General features: G+C 47.7%; 1 protein-coding gene and 1 long non-coding RNA gene across 2 annotated transcripts in view; both read left to right on the top strand.

Annotated features, from left to right (window-relative positions):
* Positions 1 to 9732, top strand: part of LOC308069090 — a 30600-nt gene extending 20868 nt beyond the window's left edge. Inside the window, exon 2 of the long non-coding RNA XR_013930286.1 lies at positions 9610 to 9732. This is a non-coding gene — a long non-coding RNA (uncharacterized lncRNA). The remainder of the gene's footprint in view (positions 1 to 9609) is intronic.
* Positions 1 to 19511, top strand: part of LOC308069078 (golgin subfamily A member 2-like) — a 41717-nt gene extending 22206 nt beyond the window's left edge. The window contains exons 2-3 of the mRNA XM_080400824.1: positions 15215 to 15356; positions 16691 to 19511. Coding sequence (XP_080256950.1) covers positions 15215 to 15356; positions 16691 to 16777 — 229 coding nt within the window. The 3' untranslated portion in view covers positions 16778 to 19511. The remainder of the gene's footprint in view (positions 1 to 15214; positions 15357 to 16690) is intronic.
* The last annotated feature ends 8423 nt before the right edge of the window (positions 19512 to 27934 follow it).

Here is a 27934-nt window from a genome sequence, read left to right on the forward strand (position 1 = left end):
GATTATTATTATTTTTCACAGCTGAAGGAGTATCAGCAGAAGAAGAGCCCTGGAGCAGCTGCAGCAAGTAAGGAAAACCGCAAAACTAATGGAGACGGTCGACCTGAGACTCCCCCGGGCGATGACCAGCAGCCTCCAGAGAACGTGAGTGCCTCGGTCTTTGTCCCAGCTCACTTGCTACCTCCTTGTTCTTTGGTTTTCTGAACAACGTGACTAGAGCCGGGAAATGGTTATGCGGGTGTAATAGATGACTGGCGCAGCTGCCTGTATCGCCAGCACGCGAAGCGTGCCACAATAGTTAGCAGCTACCGCTGCTGGAAGGTGCACACTAGAGCTCAGGGTACGTGCCAAAGCCGCGTCTGATCGTGCGGTGCTGTCACGCAGCCCTGGGTGTGCCCAGAGCTGCTGCTTTGAGCTGCGTGCTCCTGGCCAGCCGGAGGATGCCGGTTTCTTTGGCTACCTTCGATTGACACTTTCTCTCTGTCCTTTTCTGAGCCGTTTCCCCTTTTCTTTCACCTCCTTCAGATTCTGAACATTCTGAAGGTGCCGGTGTCAGACCTGAAGCGCTCCAATGGGGTAGCCATACCCTCATTGGACAGGAGGAAGGTGAGGCAGTGCTCGTGTCCCTCGCAGTGACTCGCTCTCCCTACTGCATGCTTCAGGTTCTGTTTACGCTGGCCTCGATTTCTTGGGTGGAGCCTTGTCCTGACATAGCCCCTCTCAGTTGCTTGAGTTTTGTTGCTGTTTTTATTATCATGGAGCTAGTTGATACCATGCGTTGCCATTGCTCGTAAAGTGCTTGCGCCCTTCTGGTTTGTGTCAAACTGAACGTGTGAAAAAGTGAACCTTGCCAAAACCTCTTCCGCGAGACAGCTGAGCTTTGAGGAAAGGAGGAGTGTGGGGCGAGGCGATAAACTAACTGAACTGCTGAGGGCAAGCGCAGTAGGGAGAGGTAGTGTTTTCTTGGTCTGTATTTCTCCCGCTGTGCGTGTCGTTGCTGTAGTCCCTAGGGCCTTGTTTCTGAAGGGCATGACTCTGCTGATCTGCAGGCAAGCAGCTGCCCTGAGGAAGCTGTCTAGTTATTCCTGCCAACCCATTTTACAACAGGCGATGAAACTTGCGCCGGGGATGTACAGTCTGGCAAGTTCCAGTACTGGGTTTAAATAGGTTTAGGCAGGAAGTCGGATCCTTTGAGTCAAGCGTTTACAGGCTTTAGCGTCTTCACGTTGCCAGGCTTCTGAAGAGGAAAGGGCAGGAACTATGCCGATAAGCAATAGAAACGTGTTCAGGCACAAACATAAAACCCCAGCCTTTTTAAAACAATTCTTTTCAGGCAGTTTATTTAAATGGAAGGCTTGCTCAAATTGTGATAGAAGCTCAGGGAAGTCAAATTTGGTAGCCCAGAATTGTCTTCCGCTGTTGCTGTGGCAAAGCTCTGATTTTCGTTTCACTTGCATCATTTTGGTAGCTTATTTTCCTACCATTGTTTCAGTTCAGTTGTCATAAAGTAACTCCTGTTTCCTACATATCCGTGCGTCTCTTATCAATAAGCGTAACTATAGTAATCACCAGGGGTACCGGATAGATGCAGTGAAACCTGCAAGACGGAATGGAGTTCACTCTGATTTCCCTTTGTATTCCTTTTGTCCTATTAATTCTCTTGATATTTGATGTGGAGCTTTAAGCAGTCAGCTCAAGAAAACACTCTTGGATCCCAGCGGTGTCTGCAGTCATCCTACTGAACAATACGATATTTAAGCACTGAGAAGCAAAAAATCCTGGTTTAGAACGTAAACTTTCAGCAGTGGGAAGAAAAGCTGAGTGGGATGAACGGACAGCATGTATTCGTGGAAAGATGTATTCTTGATTTAGTGGAAAAGAATGGGAAATCAACCTGCATCATTGACATTAGCTTGTCGCAGAGGGAGTCTGCATCTATCCTTACCCAGAAAAGGATGTTTTCTCTGTGTGGTACTTTGGAGTGAAAGGTGCTATAAGGAGTATTATTGTGATAGTCAGTTCTTACTTAGTAGTGACTTGTTGCCGTGGGGAATAAAACTGGCTGACTTGACTGCTTTGCTTGTAGTCTACATCATATGTGAATGGAGAAAGTGCTGTTTCTTCCGCAAATATTAAGGAAATGGAAGGAGGTTGTTCTCAGTGTCCCTGTCCCCCCGCCCCCTTTCTTATTTGCTACTGTTGATAACTTACTGGGACTCTGCTTTCGGCAGTGTTAGCGAGACCTAATTGAATGCACAGTTCTCGTTCATTGCTGTCTAGTGTTGTCTTGTGCTATCATCGGGTAGTTGTGATCAACACTGGGAGGCAGGTATCGGAGGTGTTTCCAGTTTGGGGACTGGGGATAAGCTGGCTTCCGTGCAGCTGCCGTTCTTATTTCTGAGTCACTGTTAGGTCAAAATGAAGCCTTGGCAGAATGGATAAAATGTGTTGATGTCTCAGCTGCTTTTGTGGAAACGGCAGATTTTTGTTTTGTTTGGAGAATCTGGTTATCACAGTTTGATAGGATTTATTTTGCTGTCCTTTTTAATTACTGCTTTTTTCCTCCCCTCCTCCTCTTCTGCTCCTTCCTTTTTCTCCTGTCTGCATGTGCCCATCAGACACGTTACCGGGAGCTGGCAGTAGCCCTGGATTCCAGCAATCTTAACGAACAAGCAGTTCGTTACACAGATAGAGGAGTTGGTAAGAAACAATCCAACCAACCAGTCTGACATGGTCCTCGCTGCTCCTCCAAGCTCTTTGGGTGTCTGCAAAGTTATGGGTTCTCTCCTAGTGCCACAAGGAAGGCTGCTTACACAGCACTCTGTAGGGAAGAAAATGAGCTGCACGGGAAACCTGTTCAGCGGCCTTAGACGTTGAGCCCCTTGTGAATGTATTGGCTCAACTGAGGAACAAGAAACGGAGTTTTGTTGTTTCCATTTAAGTGTGCTCTGCTGATCTCATCAGGCTTTCCCTGGATGATAAGCATCCTGATAAAACAGCTATTTCTGCGCCTGGTCCGAATCCTTGAAACACACAATTCTGGTGCTGGCAGCAGTGTGAAAAGCTGTTTCTGCAGGTGGTGCTGCTGGTCTAACGATATCGGCAGAGTGGGAGCAGTAGGCCTGAGAGGGTCTGGGGCTGGTTTCTGATCATATCCTCAGCTTCTCTTGGCACGCTGAGTGAACTGCTTTGTCCTGTGGCCTGCATGGATTCCCGCTGCAGCTTTTCAGCCTTCAGCTTTAACACTGCAAGAAATGCAGCCAAGTGGACTTGTTTCAGTCTGAAAAGAGCCTTTCTTGTGTGAAATGCTTTTCCCCATTTTGTTCCTCTGTAAAAGTACACTTTTTGCAGCAAAGTTCAGCATTTCCCGGTGTACGCCGTGACCCCCCCTTGTTGTTTTCCTTTGGGCTTTGGGTTATTTTTGTTCCATTCTGTTTCTTTTTGTGTTTTAGCTGGGCTGCAGAGGAACTTGGCATAGTGCATTGCCCACCCAAGATTCTCCTTGTTTGCCTGCTTTTACACCGGCCTGCAGCTGTGTAGGGCCTTTGCTGCATTGGTGGTCTTGCCTTTGCTTTTGCTGGTTATGTTGTGCATGGGCATTGCTAGAATCAAAACCTGTCACTCATCGCTCTTCCGTCTGTAGTCATCTTTCAAAATGCATTGAAGTAGTAGCAGTAGTAGTAAAGAAAGAGCTTGGACAATGCTCGTTCTTTGGGAAGGCAAAAAAGTCCTGCGTATGTAGTTAGTTGCGAGGCATCTGTGAAGAAGCTGTCAGGGAGACAACAAGCAAATAGCAAACGCAGCAGCACAGTTGTGTGGCGGCCTGGGTAGGCAGCTGCCACCTTTGTCTCCTTCACCTCATATCTAAAGGTGCATTACCTACGGACAACAGATCTCCAAATACTTCACCGCTAAGATGGAAATGGGCTAGGACAGAATTACCCCTTCTCTTTGTGTCTGGCTTCAGCCCTCCCATACCACCTCCTGCAGAAGTCTGCCAACACCAGTGCGGCTCTGCGTGACTTAAGGCCAGCTCTTCAGTGGAATAAAGGTCTGAGGTCTCAGTTAAAGGAAAAGACTACGTTTTTGTTTGGGGTTATTGGTTGGTTGGTTTTTTTATTTATTTATTGGTGGTGTTTTTAAAAAAACCCCAGCATTTCTGGAGATCATCCCAATACACCAGGATTACTGCCGTCAGTTGCACAGATGTGGGGATGCGAGTTTAACTGAAGTTGGTAGATGCTCAGATGTAGACATGGAGGGGTTTCAGCAGCGGTGTCGGAGAACAACTGTGGCAATCTACTGAGCGATGAAAAAGATGCCTGGCATATGAAGTACATTAGTGAAGGCAGCTCCAGATCTCGTATTTTTAATAGCTAAGATGAACTTCCTAGTCCTCTACAGAAAGGACAGTGGAAATTCTGTTTGCGTGAATTGGGCATGTATCCTACTTTGTTGAAGTGAAAATGTGTTTCAGATGTGTGAGAGTATTTTCTCTTGACACTGGTGCATCACTTTTCTTCCACAGAAAGAGCAGAGCCAGGAGGCAGTGGATCAGCTGGAGAAGGTAAAGTGTGTCCTGGTTTTGGATAGGCAGAAAAATAGTATCTCTTCCTTGGCGGCGTAGAGAGTATTGTGGGCTGTGGCCCAGGCACGTGTGGTCTTGTCTTATGTTAGATTCAGTTTCATTTGTCGCGTAGGGTTGAATAACTTGACTTGATGAGTTAGGCCTGCCTGGCAGGTAGCGTTCTTATTTTGACACAAGCGAACGTTTAAATACTCAGGTATTAGAGGAGTGTGGTGGAGGCAGGAGAATACAAGTCCTTGCCAGTAGCTTGCTTCCAAGCACTACTGTTTTTATGCTAGCAGCGATGGTGCTGTGCTGTTACTGCCAATCTAGGATGGATAAATAGTGAAGGCGTTCAAATAACGCAAGGCTGAAGTATGTCTTTAAAAAGACTGCTGTCGTTTCGATGCTGCAAGTACTACCAATGTATCACTGCTTTTTTAGTTTGACACAAAACAAGGGTTACCCATCTACTTTTTTGTGCTAAGTAGGCATCATTTCTTTATACAGGAAAAGAAGGAGTTGGAAAAGAAATTTTCTGAAGAGCAAGCCGCGCTGAGGAAACAGCTACGGGTAAGGCAGAGCCTCCATTACAGTAACACTACCTGCCTTCTGCTGTTCTCTGGATTACTGACCATTCGTAGTCTTTACTCGGGAAGCCACGAGCGCGTTCCTTCAGGAAAACTGGCAGTCAGCCCGACTGTGCTTAACTGCACGAGCTCTTTACCTTTACTGAGTTAGCCTTTTGTGGCAACAGTGATGTTGCAGTTACAAGCAAAGAAGTTTTGTGCTGAGCCGATTTTCCTTTCCCAAAGGTTCGTATCCAGACTACTGGAATTGTAGCTTCTGAGAAGTCTAAGTTGCAGGCGGCACTTGCACGTACTCAGCAAGCTGCAGGGAAGAAATCAGGTAATTGACTGTGGGCACTCCAGCTCAAGCTGTTGGTCAAAGTGTGAATTTCAAGCCAGAGGCATGACAGTTGCTGGCAGCCAGGTCACAGCAGTGGCCGACTCCTCGGTGGGCAATAGTGGGCACCATCGCTGCCTCTGTCCCCCGAGCTGCCCCCAAGTGGGAGCATGTTGATCCCATGGCAGTTGAGGTTCTTTTGTGCATCGCTAGAGCCTTGTCAGCCCTGTTCAGCCCCGGTGACTACCCCAGGCTGCTCCTTTCTGACTTTCTTCTGATCCTTTTAAAACTTAGTTCCCTTTTTGCCACCCTCACTCCCACACAGCTATCGCGTAAAGGTAGGTTTTACCCGAGCCCTTCATTCTGAACCAAGTTTGAGCAACAACTTCTATTAGAAAGAAAGATCCCAACCAACATATTGCCTATTCTGCAGAGGAAGTTTCATCATCTCCCTCAAAGTGAGGATGGTAGTTACCGAGAGCTTTACTGCCCAGAGCTGCTAGTGAGCCACCTGTAGAGCCAGGGGCGGAACCAGGTCTGCTGACTTGCAAAGCTCTGTGCTGCCTTAAGAGCTTGTTGACAAAGTAGAAAGTGCTGTTTAGCAGTTCCAAAAAGCCCTTTGTGATCCAGCCTCAACTCACTCTGTTCTGACTTGTTCAGGAGAAGCCGAGAGCCTTGCTGATCGTTTACGTTCATCCCGCCAGAGGGTAGTGGAGCTGGAACGTACTTTGGTCTCCGTCTCCCTGCAGCAGAAACAGGCAGAGAAGGTAAGAGTCACCTCTGCTTATGCTTCACCAGCAGCTCTGCCTTTGGCTATTTGCTTGTCAGTACACTAATGCAAAGTCTGTAGTCCCTGCTCGGAGAAGAGGCAGAAATGAACATTCTGAATTGTTAATTAACCTTGTAAAGCCCTGTGTTCTCCATGGTCAAGGCAAACTTCATTCAGGTTTCTGTGACCACTAATCATATGGTCCAGTTGCTGTCTTCAGATCCGGCACCTTACTTCATTAGTCTTGCCAGCTCCACGCAACAGAAGCGCCACCGAGACCTTGTCTCAGGAGGGTCTCCATCAGGCAGACACTTCAGTATTGATATTCATCCAGAAGTCTGCAGAAAGGACCTCACGTTCAGTTAGTAGCATCGCGTTTGAAAAGGCTGAGCAGATTTATTCCTGGCAAATTCAGGAGGTTCTAAGCAACCTGTCCTGAAGGATTTTGCCAAAGTTCTGATGCTTTCCAGTTCAGCTGATGTGCTAAAGGTGAAGTATTTTGCTGAAGTCTGCAGCTGAATCATTCATTATTTTTTTCTCCAGCATAACGAACAGTTAATGAAGGAGGTAGAAGACCTGAAAGAGGAGCTGTACGAACAAAGGTAAGTCCATCTGCTGCTTGTTACTGCAGAGTAACACTGCTCTTCCCGGTAGAGCCACAACACATCACAAGGGGCATGCACCACAGGTGGTGACTTGGGAGGTTGGATATTCAGCTTAAAAAACGTGACTGGATGTGATGTTTCTGTGATTCTAAGTGTTACAACTAGCTGGATTGTAAATTTATGACATGTACTTGCCCGGACCCATAGTACATACAGTGATGCTGCTTTAATTTTGGTTTGTTTCAGCAAAAGTAATGAGGTAATTAATCAGAAGAATTTAGAGCTGTCAGAGAAGATTCACTGCCTGTCTTCCAAGATCTCAGCTAAGGATTTGCGTCTGGATGATTTGCATCAGAAACTGGAAATGGCTGAACGGAGGATCCAACAGGTGCCCATACTGCTTCCAGGCTGTGAGGGTAGATCACACTGACCGTTGTAAGACTGTGCTTCTGAGAGTGGGGGCAAGGCTTAACTCTTGTTCTGAAAGGAAGGCACAAAACCTCATCAAGGCATCCTCTTGGTCAAAGGCCTTCAGCGAGGCCTCTGAGGAACAGAAGGTCTGTTTGAAGGAGCTGGAGCAGGAGGCTGAAAGCTGTTGTGACGCTGGTCTGCGAAAAGAATGTTCTGCAATATGAGAGGGTGACTGAACATACAGCGCGTGACAATACGAAGACTTTTCCTGCTTTGTATCTGTTTGGCATTTTGGTTACACAGCTGTCTCGTGGTCTCACTGAGAAGCCAGTTGAATAGGGGTGGTGTTTGTACCCACCCTTGCAGAAGGTGAATTGGACAATGGTAACTTGAAGGTCAGCTGGGGAAAGTTAAGAGAAGCAGCCAGTTAGGAAGGGACTTCAGGAAGCCAGCTGTTAGCAGTTCAGAGAGCAAGCCGGTGTGAACCTGAGCCTGTGAGGGAAGAAACTGCTCTTTTGTTTATTTTTGGGTTTGGTTTTTTTTTTCCTCCCCAGTCAGTGGCTTAAGTTACCCTTGAAATAAAGGCAGCTGCTCCTCTTCTGGGAAAAGTACTGTGTGCCAACTGACATGCTCCAGACATTGGCTTTAAATTCCTGACGTGTTTGACAACTTTTAAAATCACAAGCTTTTATACCATCTGATCTGGCTGTGTAATACAGACTCTGGAAATGCACAAAGTTTCTGAGCCCAGTTTTTTCTCCGCTGTCGTTTTCTTAGCACGGAGAGATGCATTTTGATCTGATTGGCTGTTATGTGGACCGTTGTGTCTGGGGTTTCAGAAATCATTTGTAAACTGATCTTTAATTGCAATATGTCATGACAGATTTCTTTTTCCAGTTGCCGTCTTGTAAAAATCCTGCGTCAGGAAAATGCTGTTCAGAAGCACACTTGACGCTACTAGGGCAGGAATGCTGATTGTTGGCATGAGCTGCTGCTGCCATTGGTGTCTTCATGCGAGGCAGACCCTTCCCATCTCAGCCACTTCAGCTTTCTTGGCTGTGAAACGCAGAAAGCCCAGCAAAATAGGACTCCGTGTGTGAAAGCAAATGGATCAAGCATGGCGTTCCAAGCTGAGCAGAATTACTAACTTTTTTTTGTTGTGTTATTAGAACCTCACAATGCATAATTTCCCGAGAAGTGTCTTGTTCCTAATTCTCTCTGTTTCCAACAAATCCAGCTGTTCAAGTAGTTTATTGAGTTGTTGGTTGTTTGTTTTTTTTTGATTTATTTCACAACTGATGGTGGAGGAAGGAGGAAGTTCTTGTGGTTAAGGCACATGACTGTTCTTTGCATCTTGAAGCGTTAAGCAAACAGAATGTCTGGACCGGAAGAAATGAAGGAAACATTTTTGACATGTACTGGTGAAGGTATTCCTCTTGTCCATCTGATGTTTCATGTTGAGGAGTGTTTGAACCAATAAGGGTGAGGTGACCTGTAGCTGGAAGAAGTAAGGGAATTCCTGACCTTCCTAGAAGCACCTAATATACGTTTTCCCTTGAGAGCACAAGTATCTGTCCTGCTAAAAAGAAACGGAGAAAATTCTGTTTGTTTCCCTCTGCAGTCTTCCACTTTATTGCTTTCCTTAAATGTCTTCACCATTACCGTATTCTTGCTGCTCGATTCACGAGAAAAGTGCTGAGCAGGTAGACGGGGAATGCCAAGAGAGAGATTTCTTGTTTCCTGTGAAGTGCCAAGAAGGAAGCGACTGAAGTAAGAGGGAACCCTTGCAGGTGGCATTGCAAAGAGCTGTGATACATTGGTGGGGTTGAATGTTGAAAACTATTATCTCGTTTGTTTTGTAGTGTTTTTAAATTATGGCTTAGCAGAGCTGGATGATGAAATAATTTGCCATGAAACGCTAGAGCACTGCTCCGGGTCTTCATGGCGCTCTGATGCTGTACAAGATAAATGAAGTTGTCCGGTTCACGGTGGGTAGAGGAGTGGTCAGAGGCTGTTCATCCTCCCACGAAGGCTGGATGAGAACTTGCATTGCTGTCCAGGAACAGGTTTTTGGCCCTTTTCCGTTTGGTTTCTTCTAGTCATGGGATTCATCGCTCCATGAGGGCCACTGGCACCTGCTCCCAGCCACGCTGAGTTTGGCCTGTTCGTAAATGTCGTCCTTCTAAACTTGTGGTTCATAGTGTGCCGCACATCTCACCAAGTTTTAGAGGGAGCGTTTGAGTTTGACTCAAAAACTAAAAAACAAAAAGTTTTCAGGTAGTTGCTGACCTGTTCTTTTCTATCTTAATCTGCATCCAGCAATCTCCATTTTCCCCAGATACATCCTGAAGGTAGCGCTTTTCAGAGCAGAGTGGCCACCATCTGGCTTTGCCCTCGCTCGCTTCTTGGTGCGTCCTTTGCCATTAATCTAGTGTGTGAACTTGAAGAGTTGGGTGACGTTACTGCCCCGTGTTCTCGGGTACAGCCTCGTTTTGATCCTTTTGTCCTGTTAATTCTCTTGATATTTGATGTGGAGCTTTAAGCAGTCAGCTCAAGAAAACACTCTTGGATCCCAGCGGTGTCTGCAGTCATCCTACTGAACAATATGATATTTAAGCACTGAGAAGCAAAAAATCCTGGTTTAGAACGTAAACTTTCAGCAGTGGGAAGAAAAGCTGAGTGGGATGAACGGACAGCATGTATTCGTGGAAAGATGTATTCTTGATTTAGTGGAAAAGAATGGGAAATCAACCCACATCATTGACATTAGCTTGTCGCAGAGGGAGTCTGCATCTATCCTTACCCAGAAAAGGATGTTTTCTCTGTGTGGTACTTTGGAGTGAAAGGTGCTATAAGGAGTATTATTGTGATAGTCAGTTCTTACTTAGTAGTGACTTGTTGCCGTGGGGAATAAAACTGGCTGACTTGACTGCTTTGCTTGTAGTCTACATCATATGTGAATGGAGAAAGTGCTGTTTCTTCCGCAAATATTAAGGAAACGGAAGGAGGTTGTTCTCAGTGTCCCTGTCCCCCCCGCCCCCTTTCTTATTTGCTACTGTTGATAACTTACTGGGACTCTGCTTTCGGCAGTGTTAGCGAGACCTAATTGAATGCACAGTTCTCGTTCACTGCTGTCTAGTGTTGTCTTGTGCTATCATCGGGTAGTTGTGATCAACACTGGGAGGCAGGTATCGGAGGTGTTTCCAGTTTGGGGACTGGGGATAAGCTGGCTTCCGTGCAGCTGCCGTTCTTATTTCTGAGTCACTGTTAGGTCAAAATGAAGCCTTGGCAGAATGGATAAAATGTGTTGATGTCTCAGCTGCTTTTGTGGAAACGGCAGATTTTTGTTTTGTTTGGAGAATCTGGTTATCACAGTTTGATAGGATTTATTTTGCTGTCCTTTTTAATTACTGCTTTTTTCCTCCCCTCCTCCTCTTCTGCTCCTTCCTTTTTCTCCTGTCTGCATGTGCCCATCAGACACGTTACCGGGAGCTGGCAGTAGCCCTGGATTCCAGCAATCTTAACGAACAAGCAGTTCGTTACACAGATAGAGGAGTTGGTAAGAAACAATCCAACCAACCAGTCTGACATGGTCCTCGCTGCTCCTCCAAGCTCTTTGGGTGTCTGCAGAGTTATGGGTTCTCTCCTAGTGCCACAAGGAAGGCTGCTTACACAGCACTCTGTAGGGAACAAAATGAGCTGCACGGGAAACCTGTTCAGCGGCCTTAGACGTTGAGCCCCTTGTGAATGTATTGGCTCAACTGAGGAACAAGAAACGGAGTTTTGTTGTTTCCATTTAAGTGTGCTCTGCCGATCTCATCAGGCTTTCCCTGGATGATAAGCATCCTGATAAAACAGCTATTTCTGCGCCTGGTCCGAATCCTTGAAACACACAATTCTGGTGCTGGCTGCAGTGTGAAAAGCTGTTTCTGCAGGTGGTGCTGCTGGTCTAACGATATCGGCAGAGTGGGAGCAGTAGGCCTGAGAGGGTCTGGGGCTGGTTTCTGATCATATCCTCAGCTTCTCTTGGCACGCTGAGTGAACTGCTTTGTCCTGTGGCCTGCATGGATTCCCGCTGCAGCTTTTCAGCCTTCAGCTTTAACACTGCAAGAAATGCAGCCAAGTGGACTTGTTTCAGTCTGAAAAGAGCCTTTCTTGTGTGAAATGCTTTTCCCCATTTTGTTCCTCTGTAAAAGTACACTTTTTGCAGCAAAGTTCAGCATTTCCCGGTGTACGCCGTGACCCCCCCTTGTTGTTTTCCTTTGGGCTTTGGGTTATTTTTGTTCCATTCTGTTTCTTTTTGTGTTTTAGCTGGGCTGCAGAGGAACTTGGCATAGTGCATTGCCCACCCAAGGTTCTCCTTGTTTGCCTGCTTTTACGCCGGCCTGCAGCTGTGTAGGGCCTTTGCTGCATTGGTGGTCTTGCCTTTGCTTTTGCTGGTTATGTTGTGCATGGGCATTGCTAGAATCAAAACCTGTCACTCATCGCTCTTCCGTCTGTAGTCATCTTTCAAAATGCATTGAAGTAGTAGCAGTAGTAGTAAAGAAAGAGCTTGGACAATGCTCGTTCTTTGGGAAGGCAAAAAAGTCCTGCGTATGTAGTTAGTTACGAGGCATCTGTGAAGAAGCTGTCAGGGAGACAACAAGCAAATAGCAAACGCAGCAGCACAGTTGTGTGGCGGCCTGGGTAGGCAGCTGCCACCTTTGTCTCCTTCACCTCATATCTAAAGGTGCATTACCTACGGACAACAAATCTCCAAATACTTCACCGCTAAGATGGAAATGGGCTAGGACAGAATTACCCCTTCTCTTTGTGTCTGGCTTCAGCCCTCCCATACCACCTCCTGCAGAAGTCTGCCAACACCAGTGCAGCTCTGCGTGACTTAAGGCCAGCTCTTCAGTGGAATAAAGGTCTGAGGTCTCAGTTAAAGGAAAAGACTACGTTTTTGTTTGGGGTTATTGGTTGGTTGGTTTGTTTATTTATTTATTTATTGGTGTTTTTTTTTTAAAAACCCCAGCATTTCTGGCAATCATCCCAATACACCAGGATTACTGCCGTCAGTTGCACAGATGTGGGGATGCGAGTTTAACTGAAGTTGGTAGATGCTCAGATGTAGACATGGAGGGGTTTCAGCAGCGGTGTTGGAGAGCAACTGTGGCAATCTACTGAGCGATGAGAAAGATGCCTGGCATATGAAGTACATTAGTGAAGGCAGCTCCAGATCTCGTATTTTTAATAGCTAAGATGAACTTCCTAGTCCTCTACAGAAAGGACAGTGGAAATTCTGTTTGCGTGAATTGGGCATGTATCCTACTTTGTTGAAGTGAAAATGTGTTTCAGATGTGTGAGAGTATTTTCTCTTGACACTGGTGCATCACTTTTCTTCCACAGAAAGAGCAGAGCCAGGAGGCAGTGGATCAGCTGGAGAAGGTAAAGTGTGTCCTGGTTTTGGATAGGCAGAAAAATAGTATCTCTTCCTTGGCGGCGTAGAGAGTATTGTGGGCTGTGGCCCAGGCACGTGTGGTCTTGTCTTATGTTAGATTCAGTTTCATTTGTCGCGTAGGGTTGAATAACTTGACTTGATGAGTTAGGCCTGCCTGGCAGGTAGCGTTCTTATTTTGACACAAGCGAACGTTTAAATACTCAGGTATTAGAGGAGTGTGGTGGAGGCAGGAGAATACAAGTCCTTGCCAGTAGCTTGCTTCCAAGCACTACTGTTTTTATGCTAGCAGCGATGGTGCTGTGCTGTTACTGCCAATCTAGGATGGATAAATAGTGAAGGCGTTCAAATAACGCAAGGCTGAAGTATGTCTTTAAAAAGACTGCTGTCGTTTCGATGCTGCAAGTACTACCAATGTATCACTGCTTTTTTAGTTTGACACAAAACAAGGGTTACCCATCTACTTTTTTGTGCTAAGTAGGCATCATTTCTTTATACAGGAAAAGAAGGAGTTGGAAAAGAAATTTTCTGAAGAGCAAGCCGCGCTGAGGAAACAGCTACGGGTAAGGCAGAGCCTCCATTACAGTAACACTACCTGCCTTCTGCTGTTCTCTGGATTACTGACCATTCGTAGTCTTTACTCGGGAAGCCACGAGCGCGTTCCTTCAGGAAAACTGGCAGTCAGCCCGACTGTGCTTAACTGCACGAGCTCTTTACCTTTACTGAGTTAGCCTTTTGTGGCAACAGTGATGTTGCAGTTACAAGCAAAGAAGTTTTGTGCTGAGCCGATTTTCCTTTCCCAAAGGTTCGTATCCAGACTACTGGAATTGTAGCTTCTGAGAAGTCTGAGTTGCAGGCGGCACTTGCACGTACTCAGCAAGCTGCAGGGAAGAAATCAGGTAATTGACTGTGGGCACTCCAGCTCAAGCTGTTGGTCAAAGTGTGAATTTCAAGCCAGAGGCATGACAGTTGCTGGCAGCCAGGTCACAGCAGTGGCCGACTCCTCGGTGGGCAATAGTGGGCACCATCGCTGCCTCTGTCCCCCGAGCTGCCCCCAAGTGGGAGCATGTTGATCCCATGGCAGTTGAGGTTCTTTAGTGCATCGCTAAAGCCTTGTCAGCCCTGTTCAGCCCCGGTGACTACCCCAGGCTGTTCCTTTCTGACTTTCTTCTGATCCTTTTAAAACTTAGTTCCCTTTTCGCCACCCTCACTCCCACACAGCTATCGCATAAAGGTAGGTTTTACCCGAGCCCTTCATTCTGAACCAAGTTTGAGCAACAACTTCTATTAGAAAGAAAGATCCCAACCAACATATTGCCTATTCTGCAGAGGAAGTTTCGTCATCTCCCTCAAAGTGAGGATGGTAGTTACCGAGAGCTTTACTGCCCAGAGCTGCTAGTGAGCCACCTGTAGAGCCAGGGGCGGAACCAGGTCTGCTGACTTGCAAAGCTCTGTGCTGCCTTAAGAGCTTGTTGACAAAGTAGAAAGTGCTGTTTAGCAGTTCCAAAAAGCCCTTTGTGGTCCAGCCTCAACTCACTCTGTTCTGACTTGTTCAGGAGAAGCCGAGAGCCTTGCTGATCGTTTACGTTCATCTCGCCAGAAAGTAGTGGAGCTGGAACGTACTTTGTCCTTCGTCTCTATGCTGCAGGAACAGGCAGAGAAGGTAAGAGTCACCTCTGCTTATGCTTCACCAGCAGCTCTGCCTTTGGCTATTTGCTTGTCAGTACGCTAATGCAAAGTCTGTAGTCCCTGCTCGGAGAAGAGGCAGAAATGAACATTCTGAATTGTTAATTAACCTTGTAAAGCCCTGTGTTCTCCATGGTCAAGGCAAACTTCATTCAGGTTTCTGTGACCACTAATCATATGGTCCAGTTGCTGTCTTCAGATCCGGCACCTTACTTCATTAGTCTTGCCAGCTCCACGCAACAGAAGCGCCACCGAGACCTTGTCTCAGGAGGGTCTCCATCAGGCAGACACTTCAGTATTGATATTCATCCAGAAGTCTGCAGAAAGGACCTCACGTTCAGTTAGTAGCATCGCGTTTGAAAAGGCTGAGCAGATTTATTCCTGGCAAATTCAGGAGGTTCTAAGCAACCTGTCCTGAAGGATTTTGCCAAAGTTCTGATGCTTTCCAGTTCAGCTGATGTGCTAAAGGTGAAGTATTTTGCTGAAGTCTGCAGCTGAATCATTCATTTCTTTTTTCTCCAGCATAACAAACAGTTAATGAAGGAGGTAGAAGACCTGAAAGAGGAGCTGTACAAACAAAGGTAAGTCCATCTGCTGCTTGTTACTGCAGAGTAACACTGCTCTTCCCGGTAGAGCCACAACACATCACAAGGGGCATGCACCACAGGTGGTGACTTGGGAGGTTGGATATTCAGCTTAAAAAACGTGACTGGATGTGATGTTTCTGTGATTCTAAGTGTTAAGACTAGCTGGATTGTAAATTTATGACATGTACTTGCCCGGACCCATAGTACATACAGTGATGCTGCTTTAATTTTGGTTTGTTTCAGCAAAAGTAGTGAGGAAGTGAAGCAGGAGAATTTAGAGCTGTCAGAAGAGATTGACTTCCTGTCTTCCAAGATCTCAGCTAAGGATTTGTGTATGGACGATTTGCATCAGAAACTGGAAATGGCTGAACGGAGGATCCAACAGGTGCCCATACTGCTTCCAGGCTGTGAGGGTAGATCACACTGACCGTTGTAAGACTGTGCTTCTGAGAGTGGGGGCAAGGCTTAACTCTTGTTCTGAAAGGAAGGCACAAAACCCCATCAAGGCATCCTCTTGGTCAAAGGCCTTCAGCGAGGCCTCTGAGGAACAGAAGGTCTGTTTGAAGGAGCTGGAGCAGGAGGCTGAAAGCTGTTGTGACGCTGGTCTGCAAAAAGAATGTTCTGCAATATGAGAGGGTGACTGAACATACAGCGCGTGACAATACGAAGACTTTTCCTGCTTTGTATCTGTTTGGCATTTTGGTTACGCAGCTGTCTCGTGGTCTCACTGAGAAGCCAGTTGAATAGGGGTGGTGTTTGTACCCACCCTTGCAGAAGGTGAATTGGACAATGGTAACTTGAAGGTCAGCTGGGGAAAGTTAAGAGAAGCAGCCAGTTAGGAAGGGACTTCAGGAAGCCAGCTGTTAGCAGTTCAGAGAGCAAGCCGGTGTGAACCTGAGCCTGTGAGGGAAGAAACTGCTCTTTTGTTTGTTTTTGGGTCTGGTTTTTTTTTCCTCCCCAGTCAGTGGCTTAAGTTACCCTTGAAATAAAGGCAGCTGCTCCTCTTCTGGGAAAAGTACTGTGTGCCAGCTGACATGCTCCAGACATTGGCTTTAAATTCCTGATGTGTTTGACAACTTTTAAAATCACAGGTTTTTATACCATCTGATCTGGCTGTGTAATACAGACTCTGGAAATGCACAGAGTTTCTGAGCCAGATTTTTAGATTAAGAAAATAGGTTTTAATCAAACAAATAGTAAATATAAAATTGGTAGGGAGGAGCTGTCTAGCTCAGCCTGTTTTACAGGGCTAAAATCTAAGCTTTTTGATTTTAATCTCCTTCCCCCCTCCTCTTTTTTTTTTTTTTTTTTTTTTTTTTAATTGAACATCACCGTGAGTTGGAGCACTTTAAGGTTGCAACATGGATCATGTGGCAGGTTGCTATCAGGGGAAAGGCTATGCAGAAGTGGCGTGTTAACATTTTGCCGTGACTTTTTGATTTTTCTTGGCAGTTGTCAAATCAGGCAGGGAGTCTGGATGCAAAGCAGCAGTTGCAGGTGGCACTGGAGGAGAAGGGCAGGCCTGGAAACCCGGGTTGCTCAGGACTTGTACGAAATGACATCCAGATCTTCATGTCTGTAAAGAAACTTGTGTGGCAGAAGAATGCAGCCTGAGCTTTGCGTTAACACTGGTTTCTTCAGGCTTTATCCCTGAAGCAGTCACTGCCAAATGTATTTAGCCAATATGATTTTCTTTGTGTTTTGTTTTGTTTTGAACAGCTCTCAGGGTCAGTTCCCCGGCTCCAGGCAGAAAGACATCAGTATGCAGAGAAACGGAAGGAGGTGCGGAGAATGTGGCAGCAGTAGGTGCAGCAGTTCTCTGAGCAGGTAACACCAGGGGCAGCGTCACAGCTGCTCTAGACAAACACAGGCAGGAGTGAATGCACCATGAACGTTGTTTTAACTTTTATGGTGTGGCCTTGCAGGTCCATGCAATGGCAGACGAGGAGGAGGAGCACATTGCCTGAGGAGACGATGACGTGGACTCCCGAGTTCAACCAGAAGACCTTTTATTAGTCCAGAACCCACGCTTATAATATCCTCGTTTGCTGTTCACGCGCCCCATACTAAATTATCATTGGTTAATCAATACTGTTCACACACGTCTTGGCTACATATAATTGGTTAATTACTAAGCTGCAAATGCACTGAACTTCTTGCCTTTTTTTCTCTCTTCTTTCTTATCTCTGTGGGTTTCATGTTCTCAGCCAGCCGCCGAGATGTGGCATCGCGCATCCGCCCTGGCCTTGCTTCATATCCCGTCTTCCTTCCGGGCGTTCAGCCAACCTTATCGTACTTTCTCTCTTCTTTAGCCTTCAAGGCCCTTCACAGGCATCGTGGCCTCCAGCACTGGCCATAAAGCTCTCTACACTTCCCCCGTCTTTATTTTGAGCAGAAACAACATTAGAGGTTAAACTACTTTTGAATCATGGGTCTTGTACAGTTCAGCATACAGGGAATAATGGTCAGTATAACTACAATTAGCAATAACAATATTCCTCCGCGTGTTGTAAACTCCTGCAACCGTCTGGTGGTTCCCCGAGACTTGAAAAGATTCCGCAACCCATCTCCCAAAAGTTCATGCCGTAAGCCCTGTGACATGTCCTTCAATTTTTGTAACTGACTGTGAATCGACGCGGAACGGCCCGGAAGGTTCATACAACACATTCCTTAGCGCTGTGCACTATAGGCTACTGCAGAGGAACGAAGCTGGGTTAATGAGCATTGATAACAGACAGCTGTGGGCTGGCTTCAGGGGCGGTGGGTTGGCTGGTGTAGACAAGGTGCAGCTGTGGCTGGTTCTGTGAAGCAGTTGGGCAGCCGAGGAAGAAGCAGAGAGGGTGAGCGTGCCCTGGATGAGGCGAGACTAGAAGGCAGCAGAGGGACTGCCCTGGAGAGTGTGATGGTAAAAGACCTGGTTGCAGCTGGCTCCTTTGGAGAGTGCTGCGACAGGCTACTCTCTGCTGGTCACTTGCCTTCCACAGGTGAGATCACATCCCTCCTTTCTTTGTGTCTCATGCTGGTTTCTTCTCGTGCTCCCTCAAAGTTATTTGACTCTTTGCTGCAGGTTCTCAGCTGCACATTACCAATGTCAAAACAACCCACTGTCTCTGTTCTCTACAATTCACCCCTGTTTGTGGTTTTTGGTTTTGTTTCTTTGTTGGTTTTTATTTTGTAAAAGGTTGTAAAAGTAGAAACAGGAATAGGCTGTGGTGAGTTCAGTTTGTATCTGTATCTCTAATCTGTAGCTAGTGAAAAAAAAATGCGTGGTGGTAAAGCAAAAAAGCTTTGGGAACAGCCTTTGTTGCTCTGCCGTTTCCATTCTCTGTACTACACGTGACCTTAGAAAATAACACTCCTTTGCAACAAATAACCCACAGAGATACCCTCTCTTTAAAAACCAAGCAGCAACTTTACCTCAAAAGAGCTGCTAATAAGCAGCTGCCACAGTAGGTCATAAGAAACCACAGTTAAAGCAGTTGCGCTACCTTGTAAGCGGCACCCGTCTCTTTCCAGGCCCTTCGCTTGCCTGGGAAACACCTCTGCTTCTTGAACACAAACGTTTAACCCACTTGCTTCAGACAGGAAATAAATAAACCCTTGATCAGGATGGAAGAAACAAGGAAACCGTTTCATCCGGGGCTAAACCGGGCAGGTCATACAAGCCACAATCTCCATTTTAATTCTCACATGAGCAAGGCCTTCTGGTAGCATGATGTGTCATAGCATCACGACGGTTAAAACCGTTCATTCCCAGTTTACAGGTAATTGCCTCAGCAACACCTGGGGTAAAGTTAAAATCCTCCTATCCGAGCTCCTAGTAAAACCTGGGTTTGCTTTACCAAATAAAGTGGAAAGAGTTCTCTCTTAACGGGTCCCATAAATCAAGACAACGCTGTAATCAACGTTGCACAGCGCCACGATAAAAACGGTGGCGTAAGAGGACGGCTTTTAGCTCTAAGCCCTAGACCGCTGGGTTTTTTTGAAACAAAAATAATTGAGGCATCACAGCGGCCACTGAGCTCGCCAAGGACGTACTCGGACAATAATTGTGCAGTTTCCTGGTCTAGAGCAAGGTCTTTCTGTTTCAGCTCTTCGATTTCATACTGCAGGGCTTCTTGGCTCGTTCCGTTAGGCTGGCAGGACGCGGGACGGGGCATCTGTAGAGCACAGGAGACATTTCACGCTACCTCAGCCCAGGGGAAGATGCTGCGGTGCTGGGGGGCGCTAATCAGAAATGGAGAAAAGAGGAGGAAAAAAAGGAAAGGAAAAAACACCGTGTCTCCTGGGCAGGGAGGGGGGAAGCTCAGGTAAAAGACTGATGGGTTTCTGTAACGTTGCCCCGCCCCCCATCATATTCTACGGCGTTTTGTAGATTTACAGCGTCAGGTGACAATAAGACCGTAACCCCCACAATTTCGGTGTTCAGAGGCGCTGCCAGGACGAGGCAGCGCCGGGGGGCGAGGCCGGCAGCTCCCCCCCAAGAAAACACACCCCGGCCCGTGCCGGGCCGTGCCGTGCCGTGCCGGGCCGGGCCGGGCCGGGCACTGCCGTGCCGTGCCGTGCCGTGCCGTGCCGGGCCGGGCACTGCCGTGCCGTGCCGTGCCGTGCCGTGCCGGGCCCTGCCGAGCCGTGCCGAGCCGTGCCGGGCCCTGCCGTGCCGGGCCATAGACGGCGGCCGGGGCAGCCCTGGAGCAGGGCCCGCTCCCCCCAGCCCGCGCAGGGCCTCACCGCGGACCTGCAGCCGGCCGCGCCGCTCCGCCGGCCGCCACCGGAGGCCCTGGCAGAGCAGGGGGGCGCCGCGTCAGGGGCCGGGCCGCGCCGCCTCAGCGCAGGCACGGCCCGCGGCGGGGGCGGGGCAGCGGGGGGTACCGAAATCTCGGAATGAAAAACTTCCCGACACCGATGTGAGGGAGAGAAGCAGACACTTCTTTATGGACGGCCGGGTGCGTGAGTGAGTCCTCTCCCGATCAACGCACACCGAGCTTCGACACCGTACACCTCATCCAGGACTGAGTCATGCATCTGCAGTAAGTATTCATGCATGAACATACTATTTCCCCAAAATCATTAACAGACTCTCGCTTCGTATGTTAATCAGCTTCTCAGTCCTTCGCGCCTGCGCAAATCCTTCCAAGAATTGTGGGCAGGGGTCTGCGGGACGTGGGCAGTGGTCTCTGGGAGGAAGGCCGTAGGTCTTCCTCACGGGGTACTTTTCACCTTTTGCCTGGTATGTGATGGTCTTGCAAGTCTGCAGTGTTCTCATCGGCCCGAGCTAATGGATGTCCCTGTCGACCATCTGGTCCTTCGGCTTGTTTCTTTTACTCGCTCCCTCTAGATAACTTATAAACAGGCCCCTTGTCAGAGAAAGTTAGAGAAACGGACTCCTTCTTTCGCTAGCTCTTTCATTAATCATTTCTTTCAAACTATGGTTCCATGACCTGATTACTAGACCGACATTCTTTGCGTAAATATATTTACCCGTAACTGATTGTCCCCATTCCATACCATTTCTTTATACCGCTATTATTAAAGTTCACGATTTCTTGGCAGGTAGCTACGAGTTGTTTCATTCGGTTGCTCTCAGTCCTTGGCCTTGGTACAGGGCTGTACGGAGGATTCCATAGCAGCTTTTGTTGTGCAACTGCTAGTTCCACTGAAATATATTTCTTATTCCTCTATAGTTCTGTGGAAATGATTTTATAAAATCAAATAAGGTTAGTTAAATCTAACCGTTAGCAAATCTGTAACGCGGGGACCCGGCTCCTACCGCCCGGGCCCGGGCCGCGGCGGGGCGGGCGCGCTGCGACCCGCGCTCGGCGGGACCCGCTCGGCCAGGGCTGCCGCCGCCCGCCGGGCCGGCCGGGTGCGCGCGGGGCCGGCCGGGAGCGGCAGGCGCGGGCGCGCCGCGGGGCACGCTGGGAAGTGGAGTTTCCCAGCGACAGGGCCCACTGTGCCGTCAGCGCTGGGGAACAAACTGTCTCCTGTGAAGCTGCAGGTGAGGTTTGGGTGGGGCACGACGGGCCAGTCAGGTGTCACCCGAGCAGCGGGCAGTGCCGGCTGTCACCCGAGCAGCGGGCGGTGCGGGCTCTCAACACGGGGAGCAGGCACTGCAAGGTGGCACCGGCTCCTCCAGTCCCTGCAGTAAAAGCAGAGCTACCGGGCCCGGCAACCTCGAGGCGATGGAGCCCGGCCGCGAGCCCGAGGCGGTGGAGCCCGGCCACGAGCCGCAGCCCGGCGCCGTGCCGGAGCCGGTGGAGCCCGGCCATGAGGCGGGGCCCGGCGATGGGCCGGGCACGTCGCGGCACGGCGATGGGCCGGGCCTCCAGGACGGCAGCGCAGGCTGGGCGGGCCCTGGCTGCTGCCGCCGGTGGTGGGCGAAGCCAAGGCGGCGCAGGCGCGGGGCGGCCGTGGCGGACGGCAGCAGGCGGAGCGGGCTGGCGGCGGGCAGGGAGAAGGTGAGGGGCGGCGGGGGCCGGGGCGGGCCGGGCCGGCGGTGCCGTGGGTCCGCCGGGTTCGGTTTGGCGGTTTTCCCTCCCCCTGGCCTCCCCCACACCCTTTTTTGGGGGTTTTTGGTCTCATGTTACTTATTTCCCCGGCCGCGGCGTCGGCGGCGTATGTGAAAGTCCTGGGGAGGGGAAAGTGTCCTGGAGCGGTTCGGGCTTCCATTTTGGAATTCTGCCAATAACGGATCCTTCTTTCCCCACCTGGAGGCCGAGGCGCGGCGCGGCCCGGCGCGGCCCGGCCCGGCGGGGGGCCGGAGGGCGGGCTGCGGGCTGGGGAAGCGGGCGGTTGACCGAACTGCCTGGGGCTCGCTTGCCTGGGGGCTTCACCCTGCTGGAGCACAAACGATTCGGCTCGGAAGACCTCGCCGAATTCAAGCGAACGGCTTATCCGACTAGCTTTTCCGGGGTGAAGTGGGTGTGATTGAAAAATGAGTTGTAGGTTGCTTCTCCCCTTAGTTCACAGTGACTACGCTGCTTGTATTAACATGGCATTTGTCTGTAAGGACTGCAATTTTCCTTCTCAAAGTCTTTCACAGAGTGGGAGATCTTACTGTCAGGTGCTGATGTTTCACTTAACATTCAGATTTCATTGCCCTTTACTCGTTTTTCCTCAATGCTCTTAGTTAGAACCCTAAAAAAACCCCACCCCAAGATACTTCTTTTCATCTCCTTTTAGTTGCAGGATGGAGTGTCAAGTCGTTTCCCAGCAACTCTTAGCTGTGTACAAAAGTTGACCGTTTGCAGCTCTGAGCCTCTTGTCGTAAACGCATCACATTAGATCTTACTTTAGCCTTTTTTTTGGACGTGTTTTGATTTTTATTTTTCTTGCCCCCCGGGCGACAAACTCATTGAAGAGCGTTTCTCTTGTCCTTACACTTGGTCTTTTTACCCAGTGGAGCTGGGGCTGGGGGGTTGACATCATTCTCACAGAAGGCATGTTCTGTTTGGATTTCAGATTATTATTATTTTTCACAGCTGAAGGAGTATCAGCAGAAGAAGAGCCCTGGAGCAGCTGCAGCAAGTAAGGAAAACCGCAAAACTAACGGAGACGGTCGACCTGAGACTCCCCCGGGCGATGACCAGCAGCCTCCAGAGAACGTGAGTGCCTCGGTCTTTGTCCCAGCTCACTTGCTACCTCCTTGTTCTTTGGTTTTCTGAACAACGTGACTAGAGCCGGGAAATGGTTATGCGGGTGTAATAGATGACTGGCGCAGCTGCCTGTATCGCCAGCACACGAAGCGTGCCACAATAGTTAGCAGCTACCGCTGCTGGAAGGTGCACACTAGAGCTCAGGGTACGTGCCAAAGCCGCGTCTGATCGTGCGGTGCTGTCACGCAGCCCTGGGTGTGCCCAGAGCTGCTGCTTTGAGCTGCGTGCTCCTGGCCAGCCGGAGGATGCCGGTTTCTTTGGCTACCTTCGATTGACACTTTCTCTCTGTCCTTTTCTGAGCCGTTTCCCCTTTTCTTTCACCTCCTTCAGATTCTGAACATTCTGAAGGTGCCGGTGTCAGACCTGAAGCGCTCCAATGGGGTAGCCATACCCTCATTGGACAGGAGGAAGGTGAGGCAGTGCTCGTGTCCCTCGCAGTGACTCGCTCTCCCTACTGCATGCTTCAGGTTCTGTTTACGCTGGCCTCGATTTCTTGGGTGGAGCCTTGTCCTGACATAGCCCCTCTCAGTTGCTTGAGTTTTGTTGCTGTTTTTATTATCATGGAGCTAGTTGATACCATGCGTTGCCATTGCTCGTAAAGTGCTTGCGCCCTTCTGGTTTGTGTCGAACTGAACGTGTGAAAAAGTGAACCTTGTCGGAACCTCTTCCGCGAGACAGCTGAGCTTTGAGGAAAGGAGGAGTGTGGGGCGAGGCGATAAACTAACTGAACTGCTGAGGGCAAGCGCAGTAGGGAGAGGTAGTGTTTTCTTGGTCTGTATTTCTCCCGCTGTGCGTGTCGTTGCTGTAGTCCCTAGGGCCTTGTTTCTGAAGGGCATGACTCTGCTGATCTGCAGGCAAGCAGCTGCCCTGAGGAAGCTGTCTAGTTATTCCTGCCAACCCATTTTACAACAGGCGATGAAACTTGCGCCGGGGATGTACAGTCTGGCAAGTTCCAGTACTGGGTTTAAATAGGTTTAGGCAGGAAGTCGGATCCTTTGAGTCAAGCGTTTACAGGCTTTAGCGTCTTCACGTTGCCAGGCTTCTGAAGAGGAAAGGGCAGGAACTATGCCGATAAGCAATAGAAACGTGTTCAGGCACAAACATAACCCCCCAGCCTTTTTAAAACAATTCTTTTCAGGCAGTTTATTTAAATGGAAGGCTTGCTCAAATTGTGATAGAAGCTCAGGGAAGTCAAATTTGGTAGCCCAGAATTGTCTTCCGCTGTTGCTGTGGCAAAGCTCTGATTTTCGTTTCACTTGCATCATTTTGGTAGCTTATTTTCCTACCATTGTTTCAGTTCAGTTGTCATAAAGTAACTCCTGTTTCCTACATATCCGTGCGTCTCTTATCAATAAGCGTAACTATAGTAATCACCAGGGGTACCGGATAGATGCAGTGAAACCTGCAAGACGGAATGGAGTTCACTCTGATTTGCCTTTGTATTCCTTTTGTCCTATTAATTCTCTTGATATTTGATGTGGAGCTTTAAGCAGTCAGCTCAAGAAAACACTCCTGGATCTCAGCGGTGTCTGCAGTCATCCTACTGAACAATATGATATTTAAGCACTGAGAAGCAAAAAATCCTGGTTTAGAACGTAAACTTTCAGCAGTGGGAAGAAAAGCTGAGTGGGATGAACGGACAGCATGTATTCGTGGAAAGATGTATTCTTGATTTAGTGGAAAAGAATGGGAAATCAACCTGCATCATTGACATTAGCTTGTCGCAGAGGGAGTCTGCATCTATCCTTACCCAGAAAAGGATGTTTTCTCTGTGTGGTACTTTGGAGTGAAAGGTGCTATAAGGAGTATTATTGTGATAGTCAGTTCTTACTTAGTAGTGACTTGTTGCCGTGGGGAATAAAACTGGCTGACTTGACTGCTTTGCTTGTAGTCTACATCATATGTGAATGGAGAAAGTGCTGTTTCTTCCGCAAATATTAAGGAAACGGAAGGAGGTTGTTCTCAGTGTCCCCGTCCCCCACCCCCCCGCCCCCTTTCTTATTTGCTACTGTTGATAACTTACTGGGACTCTGCTTTCGGCAGTGTTAGCGAGACCTAATTGAATGCACAGTTCTCGTTCACTGCTGTCTAGTGTTGTCTTGTGCTATCATCGGGTAGTTGTGATCAACACTGGGAGGCAGGTATCGGAGGTGTTTCCAGTTTGGGGACTGGGGATAAGCTGGCTTCCGTGCAGCTGCCGTTCTTATTTCTGAGTCACTGTTAGGTCAAAATGAAGCCTTGGCAGAATGGATAAAATGTGTTGATGTCTCAGCTGCTTTTGTTGAAACGGCAGATTTTTGTTTTGTTTGGAGAATCTGGTTATCACAGTTTGATAGGATTTATTTTGCTGTCCTTTTTAATTACTGCTTTTTTCCTCCCCTCCTCCTCTTCTGCTCCTTCCTTTTTCTCCTGTCTGCATGTGCCCATCAGACACGTTACCGGGAGCTGGCAGTAGCCCTGGATTCCAGCAATCTTAACGAACAAGCAGTTCGTTACACAGATAGAGGAGTTGGTAAGAAACAATCCAACCAACCAGTCTGACATGGTCCTCGCTGCTCCTCCAAGCTCTTTGGGTGTCTGCAGAGTTATGGGTTCTCTCCTAGTGCCACAAGGAAGGCTGCTTACACAGCACTCTGTAGGGAAGAAAATGAGCTGCACGGAAAACCTTCTGTGTCCCATCAGTGTTGTCTTGCCTGGGGCTTGAAAAAGTTCTGCTCGTTCTGACCCTGTTAACTATAGGGGAAGGAGTCAGAGAGTCTTTATCAGGTTCTGACATTGAGAACTTTTCTTTGCCTTTAGACCTGATATCTCTCTCTGGTTTTGTTGGGCAATTAGGTCCTGGTGGTTTTTGCCAGAGAGATCTGCAAAAGATTTACTTCTTTCATCTGTCTCTCAGAGGAAGGAAAATTGAAACAAGATTAGTGATTGTGTTTAAAAAAAAAAAAAGGGTGGGGGCTGGGAGAGTATTCCACCCATCATAGCTGTTTGCAGGTGATTTTATGTTTCCTGAAGTAAGTTAGATTTTACTTTTTTTTTTCTAAACCATATTTTCATTGACCTGGTGAGCATTATGCCCTCAAGTATAGTATCTGCATCTGTTTGTTAACCGTGCTGCATGGCTGTCCTTTTCTGTGTTACCGTAGTTCCTGTCTCTCATCTGCATGTATTTCCTCTTCTTTTTAAAGCGTCCTTTGTGGGCCTGACACTCTTTTGGTTCATTGGGTGTCTGTGATGGAGCCCTATGCTTTCCCACAAGACAAGTAATAAATCATGATATCCAGTGCCGTAGGGACTTCCATAAAACAGTGTTACCTTTTAACTGGTACTGGGTTGTTTTCTTACTGGGTGCAATGCCTCTGTGGATATCCATATGTGTTATTACTGCTTTTTAAAATGCTTTTTTAGACTATTGTTAACCACTTTTGAAGGCTGGCGTGGAAAGTAAGTGGAAACGTATTCTGGTGTACCCTGGTTACTTTAAACTGAAATTGTGGGGTGTGGAGGGCAGGATTCAGAGCATTTATTGCAGACAAAAATGTAATCAGGCGAGTTTGGTCAGGCTGCCAAGCCCCAAGCAAGCTGGGTTAGGGATGGCAGTCCTGGTGGTGCTGCAGGATAAGCATCACCTCCCTAGTGTGAAGCCCAGGAGTTTGCAGCTATTTTGCAGAGCTGTTCACCTGACTCTTCTGGGAGCAGTGAATCTGTTCAGAGCATTTCTGGGAGCCTACAGGTGACCATTATTTCAGAATTTTTTGTGGCTCACCTTGAGAAGGGAAGTATTGTGTGTGTATGTGTATTATAGATACAGGCATATCTGCATACACACTGTTTCTGAAGCAACGTTTGCACAGGCTGCATTAGGAGGAAAAAGAATTAACCGCAGTGTTTGCTGTGAGCAGGTAAGTACAATAGGAAACTTTATCACTCAGGATTTTAGTTGTGTATCCCAGTAAGTGGACCATGTTGTGGAGTTAATTTAGTTCATTAGTTTTAATGTTTTGCTATATTTCCACTGAGGAGAATGTGTATCTGCAGGCGTGTGACTTCCCAGAAAACCTGCTTCTACTTGGAATATGTTTCCACCTGGAGCAAGTGTGCGTGTTGCAGGTCATTCTCCAGATGTAAATCTCCTATTATTTTTTATTTTTAAGACATGGGGGGTGGGGGGTGGGGTGGGGAGTGTAGATAAAGTTGGCCACTGTTCAGCTGACTGCATATGCTTCTGAAAAGCTCTTCTTAGCTGCTAGTATATTTTAGGTGAAATCCTTAATTTTTTGAGGTCAGAGGGGAATTATGTCAAAGGCTTTTGGGAGAGTCATGATTCAGGGGGCTGCAAAGAATGGCTTGCCACAGCCGACTTGTAATTCTTGTCAGCATATCACCAAAAAGGGTCTTAGATCTCATGCCACTGTTTCAGAGATGGAGCTCATAAGTGTCATGCTATGGAAATCCTTGCCCAGAAGCTGAAGGGTGGATTCTCTTTGTAGTTTACTCACAGATCTTGCTGATAAGCACCCACTGGTTTCTAAAAATAAGTGACCGACCTTAAGTTGTGCTGAGTAGGTCCTGCCTGAGTAGGGGACCCCAAATTTCGTCTTGTCATGTAGAATACTACACTTTCCATTTTGACTGTTTAATATATATCATGCTTTTATAGAAGTATGTGTGTATATATATATATATATGTATATGTATGTATGTATGTGTCATGGGCAGTTGCTGTTTATGGCAGAGACTCAAAGGAGCTGTGATGTCCAAAACACCAAGAAAAATCACAATTATTTATTCAAAGATCTACAGTTTAGCCATACTACTTGCTGGAGATGGCTAGTCTTCAAGGTCGGGGTAATTTCTTGAAAAATTAACTCTAAATTCTTGGCATTTGATGATGTAAAGCAAGTGGTTTAAATAACAAATATGTGACGCCCTAGATTTTTATACAGTTATTTGAATGACAGGCTGTAATACTTAGGGAGAAAGTCTTTTCTTTTGCCTGCCTAGCTTTTTTCTCTGGACAGTTCTTCAGGTTTCACACACTCCAGACAATACAAGCTTAAAAACAGATTTACTACTCTGGCAAACAAGTCCATAAACAGCACAAAGTAATCCTCACTCTGCTGTTCATAATTTCTTTAACAATGCAAATACTTCTACAAGAGCTTTCATGTTCTCCTTCCTAGGCTCTCCAGGGAACTGAAATTCTAACTTTGAGGAGGGGTTACTCAGTAGGAGTCTATTCTTTGTAGTCACTATGCTCCTTAGCAAAACTCCAAATACATCCAACTTGTCCGATTTGGGTCAGCCATAA

Source organism: Falco punctatus (genome assembly GCF_963210335.1).
Source record: "Falco punctatus genome assembly, chromosome: 9".
NCBI lineage: Eukaryota > Metazoa > Chordata > Aves > Falconiformes > Falconidae > Falco > Falco punctatus.